This window comes from Ictalurus punctatus, unplaced genomic scaffold (assembly GCF_001660625.3).
Source record: "Ictalurus punctatus breed USDA103 unplaced genomic scaffold, Coco_2.0 tig00000011, whole genome shotgun sequence".
NCBI lineage: Eukaryota > Metazoa > Chordata > Actinopteri > Siluriformes > Ictaluridae > Ictalurus > Ictalurus punctatus.
Window position 1 is genome coordinate 124,821 of NW_026521095.1, and position 25,269 is coordinate 150,089.

The following is a 25,269-nucleotide window of genomic DNA, read 5'->3' on the forward strand; positions in this document are numbered from 1 at the left end:
ATATCAGGAAAAATAATTTTTAGCTCCTATTTAAAACAGAAAGGAAAAGAAAGAGGCAAAGAAAACGCAGCTTGAGGCGCACACATACTTTTGTGCCCAATTTGCCTGAGGACTTGTTTATTTCCGTGATGGATTTTTTAAAATAATGAGCTGAACCCCGTTTCTCTTTGGTATATGTACAAATGATTTCAGCATGTAACATTTTCAAATTTGAAAGCAAAAATGAACAGGTACTGTAGGTTTGCTTGATCACATTTAAGCTCTCATTTTTGATCTCAAAACCGCTGCTGCTCATATCATGTGGTCCATGACTGTGATCCATAAACACAGACTAATGCAAATGTACACATCCAGTTTCTTCACCATGTTTAGTCATTGCTTGAAACTCCCATACAGATACTCAATGCAGATAGTCAAATTGCCTTACCTAAGCCTAAATACATTTGCAAAGATGTGAATTAGAAATGACCTCCTAGTCAAATGACCTCATAGTCAAATCTAACGTCCCTATATGATAAGGCCAAATCTGGATGATATGTAAAATAAGGCAAAACACAAAAGCATATTTCTTCTCTTGGAAATAGTATAAGAGAAGCTGTACACTGTAATCAATACAACACTAAATCCAAACCACGGTTAAAGTCCATCATTAAGTAAGTTTAATTAACATTTGCAGAAATTGTTCATTTTCAAGAGTGCTCTATGAGGACTGGACAATAATTTTCTGTGTTGTTTTGACACAAAATGCATTTATACAAAATAACAAAAAATATTTAAAATAAATATATTTAAATTCATTTCCTACACCAGTAATATTTTGTATCTCTACAGCCCAATTCACAAAGGATTACATACTTTGTGTCAAAACTGATTACATTAATGTTACATTAAAGTTTCTGAGCTTTTTTGGTTGTTCTATTTTTGTGTCAGTAACAATTAAAATATAAAAACATGAATGGTTATTTGATTGTGGTTTTAAATCCAGGCAGGAGAAATGAAAACAAGCTTTTTTCATTGACTTAATAAATATGAATTTTTATACAATTATAAATTTGATGTAAATTTTATAAATGTATAAACTTGTCAGGAATTATGCGTTCCACATATTTATGATGTACGTTATATATTGTAAATGAGCTGTTGTTACTGTTGTTATAAAATAAGAATAAAGATAGTTCACATGTACAGATGGGCATCATGTACAGATGTTCAATACTTTTCAAGATAGAATGGTTCAGGTAAAATCGGACTGCCTTAAGTGGAGAAATGAGAAATGAAAGGATATAATAAATGCATGAATGGATGAATGAAACATACAGCAATGGCTATAGCTAAATGGTGCACTGATGGAATTTGCATGAATGTAGAAATAATAAGTGTGTGTGTGTGTGTGTGTGTGTGTGTGTGTGTGTGTGTGTGTGTGTGTGTGTGAAAATCGGGGATTATGAGCCCCACCCTGAGCCGACCCAAAATTGGTCCTATGTGTAGATTCAAGTGTGAACATGTCTTTAGTGTACAGTAGAATGTGTAATATATTGCCAGGGATCTATTTGCTATAATCCCTATGTAAATAAATAAATAAATAAACCCACAGGCAACACCACTGTTTTTGTTGTTGTTGTTGTTGTTGTTGCTGGTGGATCACTTGATCTTAGTTCAGGTTGGGCAACTGTTAGAAATGTTCATTGTAAGTAAATGATTTTGCTTACCAACTGACAACGGCTACCAACGGCTAATGACCCCATTGGTATTTTATATTAAGTCCATTAAAATACAAGATCTACTACAAAAAAACAAATCTAATAATGTTATCTCGATTGTAGTTAAGAATTAACAGACTATGTTTTCTTGAAAAATATATTTTAACTTATTTTAAATTAACGTTTCAAACTAAAACAAATATCACTTGTGGTGAAGTAGTTCCTTTAACTCAAAATTGAACTAAATCCATTTCTATAATGTCATGGAAATAACGGAAAAGGGAACTAGTGAGTACAATTCTCATGAGCCACTGCACCTCACCTGACTACATCACATGACTGTCTGTGCCTGCTCTCAATTTCACACTCATTTCTGTGCACCTGTGTAAGCCTCATTCTGTCACTGCATCACTGCAAACTGTTTCTGTTTTCTTGTCATTAACAAGCCTTGTTTCCCGTATTGCTATTTTGGTTTTTTGACTTTGTTTGTCCTCTGCTTTTTGTACTTTGGTTACTCTGATATCCTGTTTGCTAATTGCCTGACCCTTTGCCTGCATTGACTTTGAATCTCCCTTACGTATGCGATTTGTTTGCTGGACTTTATATACTAAAACTGCTTAAACTATTAACTATGTTCTTTTTGAAGTGACTGACAATTCTCTCATGAGGTTTGGCACAAAGTGGTGAGCCATGACCCATCCTTGCTTTCAAAGGCTGACCTTTATTGTGGATGCTCTTTTTATGCCCAATCCTAATACCCTCCCCTGTTACCAATTAACCGGATCCTACAAAATGGTGTTAGTTGAATATTTTTACGTTGCCCCTGTCCCAACTTTTTTTGAGTGTGTTGAAGGCATCAAATTCTAAATTTGTTTATATTTACAAAATACAATTAAATAGCATTTCTTTGTACATTTGTCAGTTAATTAAAGTTTCACGAGATTTGACAAATCACAGATTTCAGTTTTTATTGCATTTTAGAAAAATCCTTTTATGGAAATTGGGTTAGTACTTATAAACCAAAAAAGTTACTAGGTAAATTTACTTTAATTTTTTTTGAAGAATAAACACTGATGCAGTGTAGACCTTACTTAAAATATGCTTAGCTAAACTTACTAAGATTTTGTGTGTGCAAATTGTTACCACACTTTTCTTGAATAAGTTAAACTCCAATATTTTATTCAGTGCAATGTCATGGCATTCTTGCCCTAAGGACCAGACAAGTAACTTGAGAGCACATGATTGGCTCAAAGAATGCAGAGGGACAGCAGTGTTTTTTTTGATGGTCCTTAATCACTTGATCTCGGTTCTTAGTTCAGACAACTGTTAAGTAAATGTTTCCATTGTAAGTGATTTTGTTTACCAATTAAAATTGTCCCCTGGCTCTCCTAACCTCTATGTTAAGCTAATGGTCCTACTAATCTTTTACATTAAGTCATTTGGGATAATTACATCTACATCAACTAAACAAGGCAACTGATGTTATCTTGATTATAGTTACCAACTTATACATGATGATTTGTTGATATTAAAAATCAAATAATCCGTAAAGCACTAAGACAAATTTGAACACAGCTGATCTTCATTATTGAAAATTACATCATTACAAACTTATAACAAATCAGTATATAAGAAGTACTTGTGTAAAACAGAAATACATATGAACATCCACATACACCACATACATTTACGTAAACTGTGTTCTGTTCATTGTGCTTTTAGGTAAAACAGTATATTTTAAAAGAATGATATAATATTGTCAAAGAAAGTTTGAAACTTTGGTGCATAACTATATATATATATATATATATATATATATATATATATATATATATATATATATATATATATATATATATATATATATATATATATATACATAAAAGATGATTATACAGTAATTGTTTTTATTCAATTAATGTTATGCTAACATACACATTAAGTTGAGAAGCATATATACATTATGAACCTTTATACAACAGTTTGCTCTGGTCCACTAATTCGATTGGTCGAGTAACATTGCAACAGTGAATATATTTCCTATAACCGTAGTGGAATGTTTCACTGTGTGTATAACTCCGTCTGTGTTCGTCACATAAACGTTTCACTTCCTAGTTTGAAACCGTTACTACAGGAGATTTAGTGACATCATAAGTTTCTCTCTCTGTCTGTATCTCTCTCCAGAGGTTTTTTTATTTGCTTCTGAATTCTTAGTTTTAGGACAGGAGGACATTTATCAAAAACTTTCTGTGGTTTAACTCTATAGCTCTGTAGTTTGTATTTTCCCATTTTGTCCTCTGGCATTAAAAAAAAAGTCTATCCTGGAATGACTCATTGTGAAATTGTGTAAAGCCCTCATCAGTAAAGTGAAGGTATGGTGTCTCTCAGATTCAGAGAGCAGTAAAATCTTTTAAAATAACACTTAGTGGCGAATGCCTTGTAGCTGAAAGTCTTGAGTTAAAGCAGAGATGGAAGTAGAAAATTAATACACAACAGAGCAGACATGCACAAGTGTACAAACTTCCTAATAATGTTTATTATGATAGCCAGACACCTCAAGTGGAAAAAAAAAAGACATTAAGGATTTTCTTTTTTCAAATAGAATTTTCTCATAAACACAGTAAACATGGCTACACTTGAATGTAGCATTAGGCTAGAAAAAGAGTAAAAACTGCTGGTTATGTGTGTGTGTGTGTGTGTGTGTGTGTATATATATATATATATATATATATATATATATATATATATATATATAATGATTACACAAAGCATTGCATCATTGCTGTAATAATTTACATATATTTAAGAGTAAAAACTGCTGGTTATGTGTGTATATATATATATATATATATATATATATATATATATATATATATATATATATATATATATATATATATATATATATAATGATTACACAAAGCATTGCATCATTGCTGTAATAATTTACATATATTATATATCCATCCAGCTTCTACCGCTTACTCCTTCTTCAGGGTCGCGGGGGAACCTGGAGCCAATCCTAGGGAGCATCAGGCACAAGGCAGGGTACACCCTGGACATGGTCATATATTATATATATAGTATACAGATATAAAAGTAACATTTTATGTGTACAAATAAAACCTATAATTTTACAGATTGATCCAAAAATCATAGCTCTTGAAAGAAAATCTAAACAAGTCTAAGAAAATCAAAACTGAATCTGTAGATATAGAGTCTGAAACTCCTTTACAATTTTCTGACATGAGATCTTTCTGAGATTAAAGGAGTGAAAACAGGGAAAACCAGCTTTGCCACCAGCTGGATTTGAACAGTATCCTAACTACAAACAATTTACACTTTTTTCTATTCTTTTCTATTTTTAAACTGAAAATGAAATGTAAATAAAATGCATGTAAGGCCCTTCTACTGATATATAGCATACAATGATTGACTAGATGAGAGAAGAGATTTGTAATGAGTACTTTAAAGGTGTAAATAAAAATGAAGGAAAAAAAAATTCTTATCAAATGTAGATAAGTTAGAGTACAGGTATGTAATTTGTATAATATTCAAGTAAACTATAAATGCCTCAAAACAATACTTAAGTATAGTTCCAAAATACAGTTACTAAAGTTAGAGATACTTATGCTTAAAGGTCTGTGTTGTGACCTCAAATAGGGGTTTTAACCATATTTTGTACTCTGTAGTATGTGTAGTTTTTGCCCATTTTCTTTAATAAATCACCTCTGGCTCCATTACAATAAAAAAATGTATTCTAAATTGTTAAAACATCTGCTGCAACATTCATTTTGTAATTTAGTACAGCATTACAGTAATCTAAATAAGAAGACATTAGTACTGTGACCAGTTTCTTATTACGTTTTAAAGAAAGCACATAACTAATCCATCCATCCATCCATCTTCTATGCCGCTTATCCTTTTCAGGGTCACGGGGAAACCTGGAGCCTATCACAGGGAGCATCGGGCGCAAGTCGTGGTACACCCTGGACACAGTCACATAACTAATCTTGCCCATATTTTGTCAAAGAAAAAAAACTCAAGTTAGTGATATTATTAGTGTGTATATTAAAAATGAGATAAATTTGTCAGTGTATTATACATGTATGAGGACCCATGTTTATTTTTCCCATGGTTAAGAAAAAAGGGTACTTGACCTATAGGCCTAAACAATAAGCCTTGATCATAATTAGTCGACAAATGTCATCTTTCTTTACTGGCTGTGAGCACATTTGCAATCATGTCAGCCATCAAAATTAATAATATGGGAACAAATAATTGCAATTACTATAACATATAAAATGAAAACAGAATTAATTCTGTGAAGCAACTTAAGACCACTTAGTCTGGATGTTGTAAGATACGTATTTTAAGTCCTGACTGCTCCTTGAAATTGTTTATGAAAATATCCACAAAATCAGATGTGATTGGTGGTGTATGTACACGCAGAACCTGTCTTTGATAGCAAACAGTTCCCTTACATAAATTACGTACAACTATGGCTTCTAGTTCATTCAGAGCCAGATTGAAGATAGCATTTGTGAGTGGACACCCAGGCTCCAAAAGTCTGAGTTCAGAAGAGATTTGGTCTTTAGGAAGAAGGCAATCCAGAAAACGTTCCAGAATGCTGAACTCTGGTGGGGGGGCAGAAGGCCTCCTTTTTGTTTTCTTCACCCTAGGTTGTGGCTTCTTCACCCTAGTTTGTAGCTTCTTAAGTTTTCTTTCAAGGAAAGACCACTTGATTGTCTGTGGGCCTGTCTCAAATTTCACAGTGGAAAATGTATCAAGATTTGTCACTATCTTTCCCTTGAAAGAAGGTGAAATGGATGCATTGAGACGCTTTGCCAAAATTTGAGAGAATATCAAATGCTCAAAGGTGTTTCTCTCTCCTACCTCTTTATTCTCTATCATTGAATTGTATTTGTATTTTAAGGTCTCAGTCAGTTGACAGCGTTGCTCTTTATATGACTTCACATGCTCCATATCAAGTGAGTGCTCTTCTAAGTCAGTCAAAGATTTAATGGTACTCAGTATTTCTGCCCCACTAATCTTCCCTGGTGTTCTATCAGGTGTGTATTTAAAAGGCTTCGGCAGCCGTAAGGCAACATTTGGGAGGATTGTTTCAGTTCTGTGCTGAACTGTGAGTTCTAGTACAAGAGGATAATGATCAGAAACACCCTGTGCTTCAGCTACATCAATATTACACACAAGTCCCAATTTGTGCTCTGGCAGGAAAAACATGTCTATTCTGGACGCTGTCTGTTCTTTCTGACGCCGTGTAATGACCTCATCAGTAGAGTGTTTGTATGACCAGGTGTCTCTGAGATTGAGAGAAACAGTAAAATCTTCTAAAAAAGCTCTGAATGGTGAATGTCTTGCATGAGAACTTAAAGATCTCCGATCAAAGCTAGGATGCAAAACTGTGTTGAAATCACCTCCAACCACTAGCACACCCTCAGCTGTTTCCATCAAATAGTCTTTTAAACTATTTAAGATATCTCTGTCTGCCTTATGATTGTACATGTTAACAAGAGTGTACAGTTCACCATACAGATGACAGAAGAGCACAATGTAGCCACCACTGTAGTCCTCATCATGGCATATGTACTCAAATGGTACTTTGTCTCTTATCAGTATTGCGACTCCTTTACTGCGAGAGTTGTGTACAGTGAAGAAGACTTTCCAGCCTGGAACATCTTCTAAGATGTTGTAACAGTCTGTCCCAACATGTGTCTCTTGTATAAAGACAATATCAGCCTGAAGGTCACTAAGGCTCTTAAAAATGTTTGAGAACTTTTGTGGTAACATCCTGGTATCTCTAATACCGTTTGTGTTCCAGGTGACAAAAAAGAGGCTTTTCTGTTCTGCTTGCATTGTCATTATTAATGATTGAATGTCTGTAAATAAAATACACAATTTAAAACAATTACATTAGATTATATAGTATATAATCATATATTATATGATATCTGTCTAATGTGTGTCATGTGTTGTATGTTTAAAAGAACCCTCAATCTCAAATATCAAATCCATAATAAGTACTATTTAATACAGATTAACCTTGTTGAAAACATACCTTGTGTTCGGCAGTTAGCTGGTAGAACAAATGAAAGAAATTAAGAAATACAAATTTAAGAAATTAAGAAAAATGCTTCAGTTAATTCTACAGAAATTATTGTACATAGTCGAAATATTGTGTACAAGTTAATCACATCACTTTTGGTAACAGTAAATTATCTCCCATAGAATATTTTCTATGTATATGCCCGTTTTTATGGCAATTTTTGCAACAGTTTGCAACTGCTTTTGTTCTTTTTTTTTTCTTTTCTTTTTTTGCTCACGTACAGTATCACTTTTAAGGGGAAAGGAAAACAGAGTAGACAAACACATTTGTGCACAATATGCATGTGTTCTTGACTTTCTATTCAAAAAAGAAAAAAAAAGAACTTCCTAATACATTTTATTATATTAGTGTATAGCACAATGCGTACACTGAAAAAATAAATGATTCAGTGATTCAGTAAATATTTCAAGAACAAACCTATGATTTTTACAAAAAATTGTAAATTTAGAATTACTTAAATGCTTTAAGTTCTGAAAATTCTTTTGAATACTAAGCTAAAAACCCAACGTGTATGTTTTTTGTTTTTGTTTTTTAATTTTACTTATTTTACTGGGTACTACTATTTGGCAAGTGCTCACAAAACTAGAAAAAAAAATAACAACGTTTACTTGTTGGTTTATGGTTTTTCAGCTGGATTTACATGTGTTCACAGAACTTAATTTTGAACATGGGTTGTTTTCTTGTTTTGTGACAGCTTTAATGCCAAAGTCTATTGTATTATAAAACATAAAGTTTTCTTGGTTTACCCTCTTTGTGTTTCTCAGTCAGGCATATGGTGTGCGCATACACACAACTTACTTCATTAATCATCTGAGGTTTTGCCAGTTTAGTCTTTATAAAGGTTGATGTGGCTGCATTTATTCATTGGTGTTCTACTTGTGGTTAGAACTATTAAAAGTGTTCGTGACCATCAAGCAATAATAATAATAATGTTTAGATGATGTGTATTTCTTAAAGTTTATGTTTATGTAGTTAATTTAACTAAAACTTGAGTAAAATGTACTTATAAATCAAGTAAGTTGCTAGTTAAATTTGCATACATTGTTTAAAATATGCTTACTTAAATTTACTAAGATTTTGTGTGTGCAAATTGTTACCACACTTTTCTTGAATAAGTTAAACTCCAATATATTATTCAGTGTAATGTCATGGCATTCTTACCTTATAGACCAGATAGGTAACTTGAGAGCACAAGATTGGCTCAAAGAATGCAGAGGGACACCAGTGTTTGCTCTGATGGTCCTTAATCACTTGATCTCGGTTCTTAGTTCAGACAACTGTTAAGTAAATGTTTCCATTGTAAGTGATTTTGTTTACGAATTAGAATTTTCCCCTGGCTCTCCTATCCTCTATGTTAAGCTAATGGCCCCACTGATCTTTTACATTAAGTCAGTTGGGATAATTATTTATACATCAACTAAATGATGTTGATCATCATTGATTATAGTTACAAATTTATAAAATTAATCAAAAAATGAAATAATCCATAAAACACTAACACAAAATTGAACACAGCTGATGTTCGTTATTTAAAATTACATCATTAAAGACTAAAACAAATCAGTATTTAAGAAATACATATGAATATCCACATACATCATATACATTTACTTCTGTGCATTGTGTTATGTGTTATACTTCTGCATTTAGGTAAAACAGTGTATTATAAAAGAATGATATAATATTGTCTAAGATATTCGGTGTATAAAAATATTATATATAACTTACCATGTGCACTCATCTGGTTGCAGAAATAAAGTGTAACTTGAAACAGGAACTTGAAAAAAAAAGTGGAAGCATTTTACATAGGAAAACATGCCAAAGGTGTTGTAAATATCTGGTCCCTAGGATTTACAGCAAAAGGTGGTGATGATGGAAAGATGGAGATTTTTGCTCTTTTCAAGAGAACTGAAAGTGAAAAACCGAAAGCACATGTACACATTTGTGCATCATTTGCATGAGCACATCCCTATTTCCATGATGTCTATATTGTTTAACCCTCTTAAGACCTAAAGCAAAACTTGCTTGAGAACAATATAAAAATACTTGTTCACCCAATAAAACAATAAACAATAAAACACATTGTACACTAATATAAGCTACTACAAGCCTCATGTCTCTGTACAAATCTGTAAATGTGTTTAGAATTTGTACATGTAAAGTCAAGTTTGGAAGCACAAATTACATGTAGGTTTACTTGAGCATATTTAAGTCCTCACTATTAACCTTAGAACATCTACTGCTCACGGCACGTAATTCATGACCGTGATCCGTAGACACAGACTGATGTAACTGTCCACATCCATTTTTTTGTCATGTTTAATCCCTGCTTCCAACTCCCATGCAGATAATGCAATACATGCAATACAGTCTGTTGCCTTAACTAAGCCTACATACATTTGGAAACATATCAGAAATCACTTAAACTAGTAAACTAGCCTCTGTTGTGACTATGGAGGAAAACATAAAACAAAATCAGAGGCAGCATGGATTGTCAGAATGGTAGCCTGCTAATCGGCTCGAGCTTTTCATGAAAGAAAGGGGGTAGAGTCTTCCTTTCAATGTAGACTCTCATTGTATAGTTTTGCACGCAACGGCCCATCGGCGCCTGTGGAGCTTTCAGAGGTTTAATTATCTCAAATGACAATTAAAACTGTCATGGTAAAAATTAGACACACACCTCATTTGAAGGGATGGAAAAATCCTCAGGACTTAGTACCACATCATTGTGTAGATGCAAACTGCCTTCATGAGCAAGTCAGAAGTCCACCTTTCTCCAATTCTCATAGCTGTCCCAAGAAAACACACTCAAACTCTTGGACCACTGAAACAAACATGCAGTTCACATATCGATTGTTTCAAAATATAATGTAATGGCACATATTTAATTAGAATTTATTATTGCCTGTTAAAAACTAACATTTTATATTTACATTCATATGATTTTTGTGCTACTGTTTTTAGAAAAACGTTCAATTCTATTGAGGAACAATAATTTAATAGCATTCAGGAACTATTGTAAGGTATGTATTTGTAATGTTGTAATTCACATCTATTTCAGTAAATATTTTAAATGCTATTATATAGATATCCTCTTTGGAAAGCTACCTTGTGCACCCACCTAGCAGCAGAACAAACAGTCATACAATTCAGAGGAGCTTTGAAAACATAAGAGCATGTCACAGGCGAAGTAGTTATTGGTCCATACAGCAGAAGAAAGGAAATGATTACTCTATGTAATATATGGCAGGAAAAGCAACTCGGAGGAAACATTAATGATCACTGTTAGAGTGTTTGGTAACACTTTCTATGAAGCCCATGCTTATAATGAATTATACAGTGGGGGAAATAAGTTTTGGACGTGTCAAAAAAAGTTCAGGCTTTTCACATGAAATTTTCACCAGTCATCAGTATTAACTCAAGAAATCCAGAAATATAAAGAATTCACAACATTAAAGTCTATAAATAAAGTGATGTGTAATAAAGTGGAATGACATAGGAAAAAAGTACGGACCACGGTAACCGAAATTTATTTAATACTTAGCAGAGTGGATACTTAGTCCACCAGCATGGACCTCGAAATTTGAAGGATCTGGAGAGATTCTGTATGGAGAAATGGTCTCAGAACCCTTGCCATGTATTCTCAACCTCATGTCATTATAGAAGAAGACTCAGAGCTGTTATCTTGGCAAAGGGAGGTAGAACAAACTATTGACTAAAAGGGTGCCAATAATTGTTGCACACCTATATTAAAAAAAATAAATAAAAAATTAACATGTGTTTTGTTTGCAATATTTTGATATCCATGAGAGCAGATTATTTTTATGACTTTTTTAAACAAAAGATCAAAAGATTCAACAATAAAAACAAATTTTCACAGCCTTCTTTGCTCATATTTACCAAGGGTGCCAATATTAGTGGAGGGCACGGTAGGTTCATGGATTTCATTTAAAAAGGAAGAAAGTTTGTCATGTTAGTGTGCAGTACATCTTACATACCTTAAACACCAGACAAGTTACTTGTTTTTGACGCTCCTTGATCCCTTGATCTCAGTTCTCAAGTCAGACAACTGTAAAATAAAAGTTTGCATTGTAAGTTAGTGTCTTTGTTTACCGTTAGTGTTTTTGTTTATTTAATAATCAAATACCAAAAATTGCATAAATGTGTAATAGTACATAAATTCATTCACATACTATTTCCTTTAAAAAATGCTCTCTACGTATTGTGTATTATTAACCTATTTTTCAAAAAATATTATAAATGTTATTTTATAGAGTCCCTTGTTGTGAACTTACCTTGCCGCAAAATGTGGTGATTATGGCAAGAGAAAGAAAAGGAGGCTTTTAGCTCCTACATACAAAGCAAGAGAAACAAAACGAATAACAAAAAGCAGGAAATGCACACACACACCTACATTCATGCGATGTTTGCATGAGCACATCCCTCTTTCCCTGATGTATTGTCTAACCCATAAAGAACTAAACCTAAGCTTGCTTGGGAATATGTGTGTTTTTGAACACTAAACACTAGGGAAATTGTGTGCCCAAGAAAAAAAAAAAAGGTTTATTTTCAACTGTAAATATTGCAAGAACATGTAGAATATAATACATGGAATGAATAAAGTTACAATTTACAATAGACCAATAAACAATAAAACACTTTACAAATTAGTAAATGTTACTGGAGGTCTCTGTGCTACTGTACAACCCTGTGACTGTTTCTATGATTTGGGCATTTAAAGTCAAGTTTAGAAACAAAAATGAAAATGTACTCTAGGTTTTCTTGATCCGGTTTAAGATTGTGTTATTGACAGAACAGCTGCTGCTCACATCCTGTGATCCATAATGGTGATCCATGAAAACAAACTGATGCAAATGTCCACATCCAGTTATAGTCAAATATAACCTCCAAAAAACGCAAATCCTGGATTCAATATGAAACTAAGGTACAAAATGAAAGTAAATTTCTGTGTATTTGTAATTATAGACAAACAGGGCAAGACATTTAATTTTAGCAGGAGGACATCTGCTAATAAGCATCCAACATAAATGCTGCCAAGGGGCATGTATGAGCACAACATGTCTGTAAATGAAAGACAGGTCATGCACTCTGTCTCAGTTTTGAGAATCAGATCTTCTAGATTCCTCAGAGCCAAATCGAGGATGAGGTTGGTGATTGGACAAATGTCTGAGTTCCCCAGAAGAGTTTTGGAAAATGCTACACAAAATAGTAATTATTCTATTTGATTCTAATTCCCAGGTACTCAACAGCTTTATTAGAAAGATTTCAACCAGATCAAAAACTTGAGGCAGAGAAAAGTAACAAAAAAGGCAGTGGTCAGGCTATGTGCAAACAGGATAAAGGGCAAGACAAAAATAAGAATTGAGAATACTGTACTAGATATAAAATTTTAAAACATAAAAACAGAGAGACTTTAAGAACATGAACTGTATGGTAACGACTGGTAAGAAACACAGAGTGTATATAATGACTTGAATGAATGTAAGTCCTTTAAAATTAGGACTCTTTAATAATAGTGGGACCGCTACTATTGCAAAAAGGGGCCACAGTGGATGCAGTTTCCACAAACCTTCTTTTCATTACATTTTTGTGTCAGTATAAAACAAATAAAACATGAGTGGTTATTTGATTGTGGTTTTAAATCTAGGTTGCAAGAAATGAAAAAAAAAAAAAACAAGACATTGATTGCTTTCACATAACTTAACTGATAATTGATATGCCATTATATAAGGTAATGAGGTCAGCATCAAACACATGATTTAGGTAGTTATGTTCATAAGGATATAAAATTGTCACAAATAATCTGCTCTACATATTGATGATGTGTACATCATCAATAAATGGAATACATTGTACATATACATAATAATTAAAATAAAGTTAGTTCACATCATGTACAGCTGTTTATAATTTAAAAATTTTCAAGATGGCATGTTTCAGGTAAATTGAGACAGTCTTAATGAAGAGAGGATAGGTGAAGGTATATAATAAGCGCATGAATGGATATGTGAAATCCCTAGCAACCATGATAAAATGATGCATGGATGGAATTTTTCTGAATTAAATTGTGTTTTTATGAAGAATTGTAATAAGTAAGGGAATAGTGTAGACTGTGATATCTTACTTCAGCCTAATAAGTATTCATAAATGTATACGTGTTGTTGATTTTAATATTTTTTAAATCCTTCATTATGGTGTTATTGAAAGAAATAAATTGTGGATAATGTTGCTTACTTCATGGTGTTGAAACCCTTTATTGTTGTTATGGCATTAAGGAATGACTTCCAGAATGTTAAACATATAATTGTGCATGAGGGTTAAGTCCTAAACCAATGAAAACACCTGTCCCAAATTCCCAAACATGTCATTAAGCCTCTCAAAATATATTATAAATGTTATCTATTTATTTTTTTATTTACATCAAATATAGATAGTCAACACTTTGAAGGGTATTTCCTTTATTAATCTCAAGAAAGCTAAGACATAAATGTGTACCAATATTTCTGAATTCACTCTGCTTATTTTGTTGCTGTTTTGGGCCTGCAGTCCAGACCCGAAGTAAGGGTGCCTGTGTATTATTTACTGTGTGTTTGTTGTGTGTGTTTGTTTTGTGTGTGTGTGTGTGTGTGTGTGTGTGTGTGTGTGTGTGTGTGTGTGTGTGTGTGTGTGTGTGTGTGTGGTCAGGTTATGACTCCAGACCCCTGCAGTGTCAGTCGCACTGGTTGATGCTGAAGATGAAGACGGATCAGGGTCTGAATCAGGAGAGTTTGCGTCACTATCAGTTTCCGTTTCAACATCGCCTGAACTTTCACTGCTATCACTATCTAGAATCCTCGCTCTCGCCTGTGTAACTGTGTATGTTTTCTCTTTTTTTTCACTGTTTTAGATGTACCTGTGTTCACTGTAGGTGTAACATTACCTGGAACATGATTAGCTTTTCGCTTTGGCATTTTTAGTTCACTTCTACTAATACACCAATATTCACGCTTGGATCTTCATCGTAATGCCGGCGTAATAATGTAATCGCGTCATGACGTCATCAACCTTCCGGGTTAAAAAATAATAATTAAATAAGTAAGGAATCATAGCAGAGTAATGCCGGTACACCGGCTTTACGGGGATAACGTTTACACTATAAATCCTCTATATCGGCCTTACGGGGATTTGGCATAGACGACCAAGCCGGTATATCGTCCTTACGGGAATAGATCAAAGACGGGCAAACTGGTTTTCTGGCCATACTGGGTAATAGGGTTAAAAATGCTTTTGTTGTTGTACTTAACCACCTACTTAACCACTTGAATGTCAATCTTGACTAATCTTTACTAATGTACTTTACATTTTTTAATGATTAATGATTTATTTAATTAGTATTATATTAACATGCACTGTAGATGCAATTACTGATAGCTTACAAATCTTTAGAAACATAAATACAATCAGATTTTACTATTTAATAGATATTAGGTATAAGGTTAGGGTATTGCAAATTTACAACTATTGAATTCATGTCATACACACACTTGTTAACAAGTTTTTATAACAACACATATAACTATAGATTACAGATATGTCTGTGCTACTAGTGTTAATGTTATGAAATACATGATAAATATGTTATGAAATACATTAGAAATATATTATAAATAAATGAGGGGGGGGGGTTGCACTATTTGTTACTTTTTAAAATGTTCATATTATAGTCTCTTTTTAATTGTTTATAAAAATCCTTGCTGTTTTTATGTGGTTCAATTTGTGTGTGTGTGGGTGTTGGTACACAGTTGCAGTCGAAAGTTTACATACCCCTTGCAGAATCTACAAAGTCTTAATACTCTTAACAAAATAAGAGGGATCATAAAAATGTTCTTGTTGAACATGATCATGTTGTTTTTTTTATTATTTAGTACTGCCCTGAATAAGCTATTTCACATAACAGATGTTTACATATAGTCCATAAGACAATAGTTGAATTTATAAAAAATTACCCCATTCAAAAGTTTACATACCCTCATACTCTTGATTCTTAATACCTGGATGATCCATGACTATTTTTTGTTTTGTGATAGTTGTACATGAGTCCCTTGTTTGTCCTGAGTAATTAAATTGACCACTGTTCTTCAGGAAAAATCCTCCAGCTCCAGCACATTCTTTGCCTTACCAACATCTTCTGCATATTTGACCCCTCATACACAACTACGAGGGGTACACAACTAACTAATTGTTAGTTTGTTCTTTTTTTATATATTTAGTACTACCCTTCAGAAGCTAAATAGATATTTACATGTCACCCAAAACACAAAATACTGATAATTTACACCGATCGTCCTGTTCAAAGGGGGCATGCAAACTTCTGACTGGAACTGTATGGTCTCTATATGTCTGTTCTTTACAAAATGTAAATACATTTGTTTGACTTATTTTCTTTTTTGTTAATAAATATTCATATTATATACATATTGTATGAATTCATATTGTTCATATTGTATTTTTTTTAATTGTTTGTAAAACTCCTTGATGTTTTTAAGTGGTTGAATATATTTGTGAGTGTGCCTGTGTGTGAGAATTTTTTTTGTCTTTAAATATCCTGTAAATATATTTACTTGTTATTTTGTTGTTTTTAAAGGAGTGTTGTTAATAGATGTTCGTATTGTAGTGTATTTGTTCATGTTTAATAAAAGTCATTAATCTTATTAAATGGTTGAATTTGTGTTTCTCTGCTAAAATGAAGTACATTTAGCAGTTTCTGGGCCACATCTGGCCCGGAGACCAAACCGACTCTCAGCCAGATCTGTCTTACAGTGTCTGGGCCAGACCCGGGCCACATAAAACAATATAAGTCACTTTACAGTGTGTGGGCCGGATCTGGGCCAGAGGAAATTGTATGTGTCGGTTTTCAATGTGTGGACCAGTTTTTGGCCGGGGACCCAGGCTTATACTGGGCCAGAACTAAAGCAAGTATGTGGCCCACAAGTGGGCCAGACAAATTCTGCTCACTGTGGAAGACGTGGCTGACCACATTCTCCCCCTGATTAGAGCAATCAGCAACAAATCTCATTTCAAGCGGTGCAAGCCCTACATGGAACACCGGTTTTGGGTTAGACCAAAAGAGAGCGGACAGCGGACAATGAAACCGATGGTAAACAAGTGAGATGTGTGGTGACAAGGTTTCTTGACCCATAAGCCATTTGAGCAGCCCACATTAAAAGCAGCAAAAAACATTCAAAAGAAACAATATCCCGTACTGTTTTATTTCTTAATTATTGTATGACTGCTTATGTGATCTATGCATCTGTTTTTACCATGATGTATAACGATAAAAAACAATTTATATGACTCTCCAAGTTTTATTCTTCTGCTTCTCCCCTTCAATTTGATGAGTCAAAAGATGATAAGATTACTTAAAGATGATAATTGCTCATTAATCGCCCAGTACATTTGCATACGAATCCAAAGCTACTCAAGCTACAGTAAGTGAGCATATGCTCAACAATATATGGAAAAAAAAAAACAAATTTCATTCATCCATTTGGCCCATGTATAAAAACGCATCTGGAGAACTTGAAAGTGGATTTAAACAGTTTGGAACAGACACACTTTTGCAAAATTCCTCCATGGGATCTCAAAAAGCCAAAAATCCTTCTGGATTTAACAAGGAACCATAAATCCAAAACACATCTGAATGATTTCCATCAACAATTTCTGGACATAAGAGCAGTATAGCCACATCATATTTCAATATACACAAATGGATCTTAATCTGGAAATAAAGTGGCAGAGGCTTTTGCAACAAACCAACTGTGTCATGGTAAATGTGTAGTTTTCACTGCAGAGTCAAACGCTCTTCTACTGGCACTGAAGTTTATTGAGACTGCTCCACAAAAGCATTTTTTAATAATAACTGATTCAAAATTGTGTCTTGAAGCACTGAAAGCTACTAAAACTGATCACTCACCAATCGTGAAGATTTTAAACAGACTGTCATCTCTTGAAGCAAAGAGTTTTAATATTATTTTCTGCTGGGTACCTGGATTCATGAATCTCCGGTAATGAGCAAGCAGACAGAGCTGCCAGAGAAGCACTGGCTACTGACCCATTAAAATGTCCTATACTTTCCACAGATTTGAAACCAACTCTGAATGCATACATCAAAAACAAATGGCGTTTGGAGTGGGATCAATGTCTAAACAATAAATTACAGGAAATAAAACTTGTTGCTGGGATAAGATATGTGTTCCCTTTTAATAATTGCTGAGATCAAGTCATTTACACATGATGTCGGATAGGACATAGAAGACTCACACAACAATTTTTACTATCAGGAAAAAAATCCGCCAAAGTGCTCATCTTCCATTAAACATGCTTTACTGGACTGTCATACTTCTACATATCTGAGGAAACTGTATTATTAAGCTGATACTTTTGAAACGGCTTTTAATCAAGTGAATCCACATTTAGCTTTAGAGTTTTTAGGAAAAATGAATCTAAACACATTATTTAACTCTAACTTAAATAACTAAATCCAACTATGCTCCAACCATGAATATAGCCATAGAAGCTGGCATGGTGAAAAGAAATGAAAGACAGTAAAATAATGTTACAAAGCATTCTTTTTTTTTTTTTTTTTCAAGCTACAGTAAAATCTAAGTTAAACTGGGAAATTAAATTGTAGTCTATACAACTGCACCTATTTATGGATATTGCTCTAAATATTCTGTATAGCGAATAAAAATCACAAACATGACACTTGTGAATAAACTATTTTATATATTAAATAAAAAATATATAATATAGTTGTCTTGAATATCTCCACAGGTCATAAAAAATATAAATGTGGAGTCCAACAACTGAAAGCACACTGTGAGACTTAAAATTTAAAGTAGCATTTTTGTATTTAATTACTTCTATTTCTGAATAAATAATCATTATGTCATTAAATCACAACTCTATTTTGATTTGATAGTCAGAAGCTATACTAAATGATGAATAAGCTAAAAAAAAAAAAAAATCCCAAACATGACACTTGTAAATTAAATAATTTTATACATGCAATTTATTAGATCCTTAAAATAAAAAGACAGCTAAATTGTGAAAAAAAAAATGTTGGAATGACAATAAATTGCTAATAATCCATCACCTGAATCTTTTTAACTGGCATGGGCCTCTAGTCAGTGTTGTTCACGCCCCCAATGGCCACCTACGTGTGCATGGATTAATACAGATGATCCTTCTGTAAAGGCATCTCAAAATGACCAAGGTCATCAAAGTGCATTCACAATACATCAGGATGATGAGGGCTGCTGGAAGATCCACCCGAGAAATACAACACCATCTAAGTTGGGGTACAGGCTACATTGAGCACAATCAGAAGACACTACAAAGAACGAAGACCACGCATGCATAAACCTCGCAAGATAAATACGTAAGTTATATCTTACAAACTTCATACAATATGATGGTATTAAAAAGTAAACTAAAACAAAGCAGTGGTGTTATAATGTTGGTGATGACAAATATATATATTTTTTCCATTGGTTTTTAATGACATTATTACAGCCATTATGATTATGAACATTACTAGCCAGAATGATGAACTGACTTCAGCTTCTGTGAAACAACAGCTGTGGCATGAAAATGGATTAGACATCAGTGAGCAATCCATTTGGAGGATCAGGCAAATAATGGGCTGGAAGTACATGAAAACCCAGCACTGTCCCATGATCAGAGACAAAAACAGAGAGATACATCTCCAGCAAGCGCAAAAATGGATCAATGAGAAGGAGACATTTCACAACATCATCTTCACCAGTGAAACAACAGTGGCTTTGGAGCGCTTTGCCACCATGTCGTTCTGTAAGACGGGTGTCATGTCACAGCAAACCGGTGAATGCATTTCCCATCCTTCACTGTGGCCTACAACCATGGCCACCATGGACTACACTTCCCACACACACACGCATTCACCTTCTCTGGAATACTATTCAGATACACTTGTTCCCAATCACATTCACAATAAAACCACACTATAAAAGAGACTGCTCATTCACAATGTCTTTGTGAAGTAATATGCTCAATTGCTATTGTCTCTGTCATTTACCAAGCCATGCTATTGTGTTGTTATTCTGGTTTTTTACTTTATTTGTTCCCTTGACCTTGATTTCTGAAGTACCTGATCTAGACCGGTTATCTGATTGCCTGACCTCTGCCTATCTTTGTTGCTGTTTTTGCCTTGCCCTCTGGAATATATGCTCTTCAATAAAGCTCTTAACTGTGATTGCATCTGTCCTCAACGCCATTATGTGACAACGGGGAGACGTGTCTCCAAACCAAAGCCAAAACACCCATTATAAGTTCATGTGTGGGGAACAATATCAAGACTAGGACCAGCGCCTATGGCGGGAACCTATGGCTCGCGAGCCAGATGTGGCTCTTTCGATGGCTGCATCTCGCTCGCAGACAAATCTTTAATAAAAAAAATAATAACGTTAAAAATATAAAACATTCTCATGTATTTCAATCCATTCATTTCCTACCGCTCATGTTCATGGTTGCGGGTGGCTGGAGCCAATCATAGCTGTCCTCCGGGACGACACCAAATTTTTATTGGATAATGCGTAACGTACATGGGTCGTTGTGAGGTCAGGAAGTAAACTTCCCTCCTTTGAATCAAATAGTCAGCTAGCTAATTGCAGAAACCCTTTTATCGAAGAAGATGGCTAAAAGAAAAAAAGATGAGGAGTATCGTACTTTTCAGCAGGAATGGAAAGAGGAATTCGCCTTTGTGGAGAGAGCAGGTTCTGCAGTGTGTCTAATATGCAATGATGAAACTGCATCGATGAAACAGTCAAATATAAAGCGGCACTTCGACACACGCCATACTACATTTGCATCGAAATATCCTGCAGGGGACAGCAGGAAGAGAGCATGTCAAGAGCTACTGTGAAGAGTGCAAGCTAGTCAGCAGCAACTCCGTGTTTGGACCCAACAAGGTGACTGGAATTCGGCTAGCTTTGCTGGTGCTTTAGCAATTGTGAGAAACGGAAAGCCAGTCACAGATGGGGAGTATGCCAAAACATTCATGCTTGATGTTGCCAATGAACTTTTTGACGACTTTTCAGAAAAAGACAAGATGATCAAACGAATAAAAGACATGTCTCTGTCGGCAAGAACTGTTCACGATCGTACCATCATGATGGCAAATCAAATTGAGGCAACACAATTGAAGGACATAAATGCAGCACCATTCTTTACTCTCGCTTTGGATGAATCAACAGACGTAAACCATTTATCCCAGTTCAGCGTGATTGCAAGGTATGCTGTCAGTGACACACTACGTGAGGAAAGTCTTGCTGTTTTGCCTATGAAAGGGACAACAAGAGGGGAGGATTTATTCAAGTCCTTCACTGAGCTCGCTACCGATGGATAAACTTATTTTGGTGTGTACTGATGGTGCTCCATGCATGGTGGGGAAAAACAGGATTCGTAGCACTTCTTCGTGAACATGAAAAGAGACCCATCCTAAGTTTTCACTGCATCCTACATCAGGAGGCGCTTTGTGCTCAGATGTGTGGCGAGCAGCTTGGTGAGGTGATGTCGCTGGTCATTCGGGTGGTCAACTTTATTGTTGCCCAAGCTTTAAATGATCTCCAGTTTAAAACACTGCTGGATGAAGTTGGTAATAATTATCCTGGTCTGCTTCTGCACAGCAATGTGTGTTGGTTGTCAAGAGGGAAGGTGCTCAGCCGTTTCGCGGCTTGTCTGAGCGAAATCCGGACTTTTCTTGAAATGAAAAACGTTGAGCATCCTGAGTTAGCTAACACTGAGTGGCTCCTGAAGTTCTACTATTTCGTGGACATGACTGAACATCTGAACCAGCTCAATGTGAAAATGCAAGGCGTTGGAAATACAGTCTTATCCCTTCAACAAGCAGTGTTTGCATTTGAAAACAAGCTAGAACTCTTCATCGCTGACATTGAAACAGGTCGTTTACTACACTTTGAAAAACTGGGAGAGTTTAAAGATGCATGCACAGCAAGTGACCCTGCTCAACATCTTGATCTTCAGCAGCTAGCGGGCTTCACATCTAATCTCCTGCAGTCATTCAAAGCGTGCTTTGGAGAATTTCGTGAGCGCACTCATCTTTTTAAGTTCATCACCCATCCACACGAGTGTGCAGTGGACAGCGCCGACCTGAGTTACATCCCCGGTGTCTCCGTCAGAGATTTTGAGCTACAAGCTGCTGACCTGAAGGCTTCAGACATGTGGGTGAATAAGTTCAAGTCACTGAATGAAGATTTGGAAAGACTTGCACAACAGCAAGCAGAGTTGGCGAGCAAACACAACTGGGGAGAAATTAAAAAACTTCAACCCGCGGACCAGCTGATTGTCAAAACTTGGAACGCGCTTCCCGTCACATACCACACACTGCAGCGTGTGAGTATTTCTGTACTGACAATGTTTGGCTCTACGTATGCATGTGAGCAGTCTTTCTCACATCTAAAGAACATTAAGACCAACCTACGATCACGTTTAATGGATGGAAGTCTCAACGCCTGCATGAAGCTTAACCTCACCACGTATCAACCAGACTACAAAGCCATCAGCAAAACCATGCAGCACCAGAAGTCGCATTAATGGTAAGAAGTACTTTATTCATCATTGGTTAGCAACAGCATAACAACGTTATTAAAAAGAATTCAGAGACTTATAGTACTTTAAAAGTGTTGGTCTTACATAAAATGCACACATTTACTTGTATTTAGTTTTAAACATATTGTATGGCTCTCACGGAATTACATTTTAAAATATGTGGCGTTCATGGCTCTCTCAGCCAAAAAGGTTCCCGACAACTGGACTATTGCAATCTTCTTAGGGATAATGGATCATTTGTTCTTTGAGGATGCTATTATAAAAGAAAGAGCAGCTCCATATATTAGGGATAACTTCGGAGTATACCACCAATTTTTTTCAAATCCAATGACCCTAAGTACACCGCTTCAAAAAGAGTCATTGCTGAAGAGGGTATAAACTAACTTAAGACTGTGGCACGCGGTGAAGGACCACATTCGAAAGAAGGCTAAACTGACAACAAAGTCTGACTTGGTTGCTGTCAGAAATTTTTTCTGGTTTGAGGAACTGACAGAAATGGCATACAATAATTATAACAACAGACTGTTTAAAGTTCTTCTTCCAGCCATGGTTGAGCATTGGGGACACACACTGGCATGTAGAAGATCATTTTCAAACTTTCATTAACTTTACCTTGTACATTATGTATCCTGTTTTGGATTTGCTAAAAAACCCCAAATGTGACTTTAAAATAATTTAGGATTGTAGTTCATTTCTACATTAAAGATTAAGTACACAGACTTGACCCATTTGTGTTATTTCATACAGTAGCTTTTCTGGGGGTAATATGATTCTATTGTGTGGAAAAAATATTTTGAATAAGTGTTTTAAAACTTTTGACAGGTAGTGTATTTAAACAGTTGATTCAACTTTTCCTTTAATAAATAAACTTTGTTTCTTTTGAACAATGCAGAAATGCATTAAGAAAAAAACTTTCATTTTAATAAAAATAAAATCATGTTGCTCACTCCCATGAAGCACTGAGAATGAAACTATTAAACTACTTAAATATTATCTACATTAATATTTTGCAATGCCAAAGACATGCATGGTAGGCAGATTGGCGTGTCTAAAGTGTCCGTAGTGTATGAATGGGTGTGTGAGTGAGTATGTGATTGTGCCCTGCGATGGACTGGCACCCTGTCCAGGGTGTACCCCACCCTTTGCCCGATGTTACCTGGGATAGGCTCCAGGTTAAGAGCCTGAAGAAGGAGTAAGTGGTAGAAGATGGATGGATGGATGGATAAAATATTTGATGAAGTCATGTTTGATGTATGAAAACAAATTATGTTAATGTAATTCAAGTTAACCGATGCACAAATTTAAATTAAGTAAATTCACTGGGCTTTTTTTCAGTGTATGGACTTCTGTGTTCACTTTAAACTCGTCTTTTTTAAACAATAAAACTAGGAAAAGAAAAGAAAATTAATCTTAGAAAAGAATAAAAGTTTCCATTGGCAAGAAAGGAGAAGATAGAATTAATTTAATGTTACCTTGAGGAACCTTCTACAGTCAAAAAAAAAAAAAAAAAAAACACTTGAGCTGGGGCTCAATCTCCAGTCACTGGCGTATTAAACCTGTAGGTTACCACTGCTCTGTCCTTGCACACATATAATAGCAACGTTAATTTAAATACTATAGTTATTATACCTGTACCACATGACTCAATCATGCTCACTTTATATACTTAAATTAATTAGAAACTTTATATTTTTATGTGAACCATTCAACCACACATTCCATTTTTATTATACTGTGTTAAGCTATGTTGTTCTATGCTTCACCTCGTGGTTGTTGTGTGAAGCACAACAAATTAATTTAAATTCTTAGAACCATGCGTGCAGGATACCGCATGATCGCACGTGACAAGTCATGTGAAACCGTATGAAAAAACGTGATTTCTAAATATTTAGAAATATTAACTAAATACAATAAGCTTTTACTTTAAGTACTGCAAAAAAGTTCTGTTTACCAGCATACATACTACATATAACTATAGATTACAGATCCTTCTAAAGAGATGTACTTAAGCAAATGTATAGCCTATCTATAGCCCGAGGTTTGGTCAAAATCTTTCTCAAATAAGAGTAGAAATATAGAGGCAAAAATCCAACTGAGTGAAAATCAAGAAGTATCTAAAAAGTGAAGATTTTAACTGATGAAAAGAGCTGACCACAAGTTCATCATGCTTAACCCTGCATGACTAACTAGCTCACTAAGGAATCAGTTATCAGTGAAATATTTCTGCTAACAAAAAGTCTATTTTAATTGTGGATACAGTGATGGACATTGATCTCCCACTGTGGTACCAATGGGTCCTTACTGAAATGGCCATAACAATTCAATTCAATAAAATTTTATATCTATAGCACATTTTACAATGGACATTGTCTCAAATCAGCTTTACAGAAACATATAAACACAGGATACAGATTTTTAGTGTGTGAATTAATCCCTATTGAGCAAGCCGGTGGCGACTGTGGCAAGGAAAAACTCCAAAAGATGATATGAGGAAGAAACCTTGAGAGGAACCAGACTCAGAAGGGAATCAGTCCTCATCTGAGTAACAACGCATAGTGTGAAAGTAAAAGAAAGTTCATTATGGGCTTTACATTAAGTTTTTATTGAACTGTTCACCAAAGGAGACCTGAGATCACCAATAACAGACCTTTTGCTCACAAGATTTTATCAAATGCATTCCAAATCTGGATTTAAAGTGAAGCAAATTAGTAAATGAATCACATGTAAATAAATCATACGTAAATGGATCACATGAAAATGAATCACATGAAAATG

The 25,269-nt window shown here is 34.7% G+C and overlaps 1 protein-coding gene, 1 long non-coding RNA gene and 1 pseudogene across 3 annotated transcripts; 1 reads left to right on the forward strand and 2 right to left on the reverse strand.

The window, feature by feature from the left end:
- Positions 1-6,044: 6,044 nt before the first annotated feature.
- LOC108261895 (uncharacterized) lies at positions 6,045-9,283 on the reverse strand. Its single transcript, XM_053679230.1, has 2 exons — positions 7,780-9,283; positions 6,045-7,600 (listed from the first exon to the last, which is right to left on the reverse strand). Exon 2 carries the CDS (start codon positions 7,581-7,583, stop codon positions 6,045-6,047), a length of 1,539 nt encoding a protein of 512 aa, XP_053535205.1. The 5' UTR covers positions 7,584-7,600; positions 7,780-9,283.
- A 274-nt stretch (positions 9,284-9,557) lies between these two features.
- On the reverse strand, positions 9,558-12,230 carry LOC128631118 (uncharacterized). 2 transcript variants are annotated; one of them, XR_008395265.1, is made up of 4 exons: positions 12,123-12,230; positions 11,826-11,896; positions 10,508-10,651; positions 9,558-9,604 (listed from the first exon to the last, which is right to left on the reverse strand). It is a non-coding gene; the product is annotated as an uncharacterized LOC128631118 (long non-coding RNA). The 2 variants fall into 2 exon arrangements; XR_008395264.1 differs by having other exon boundaries at positions 10,508-11,571.
- Positions 12,231-19,008: 6,778 nt separating this feature from the next.
- LOC128631114 (uncharacterized) lies at positions 19,009-23,264 on the forward strand (annotated as a pseudogene).
- Positions 23,265-25,269: the final 2,005 nt, after the last annotated feature.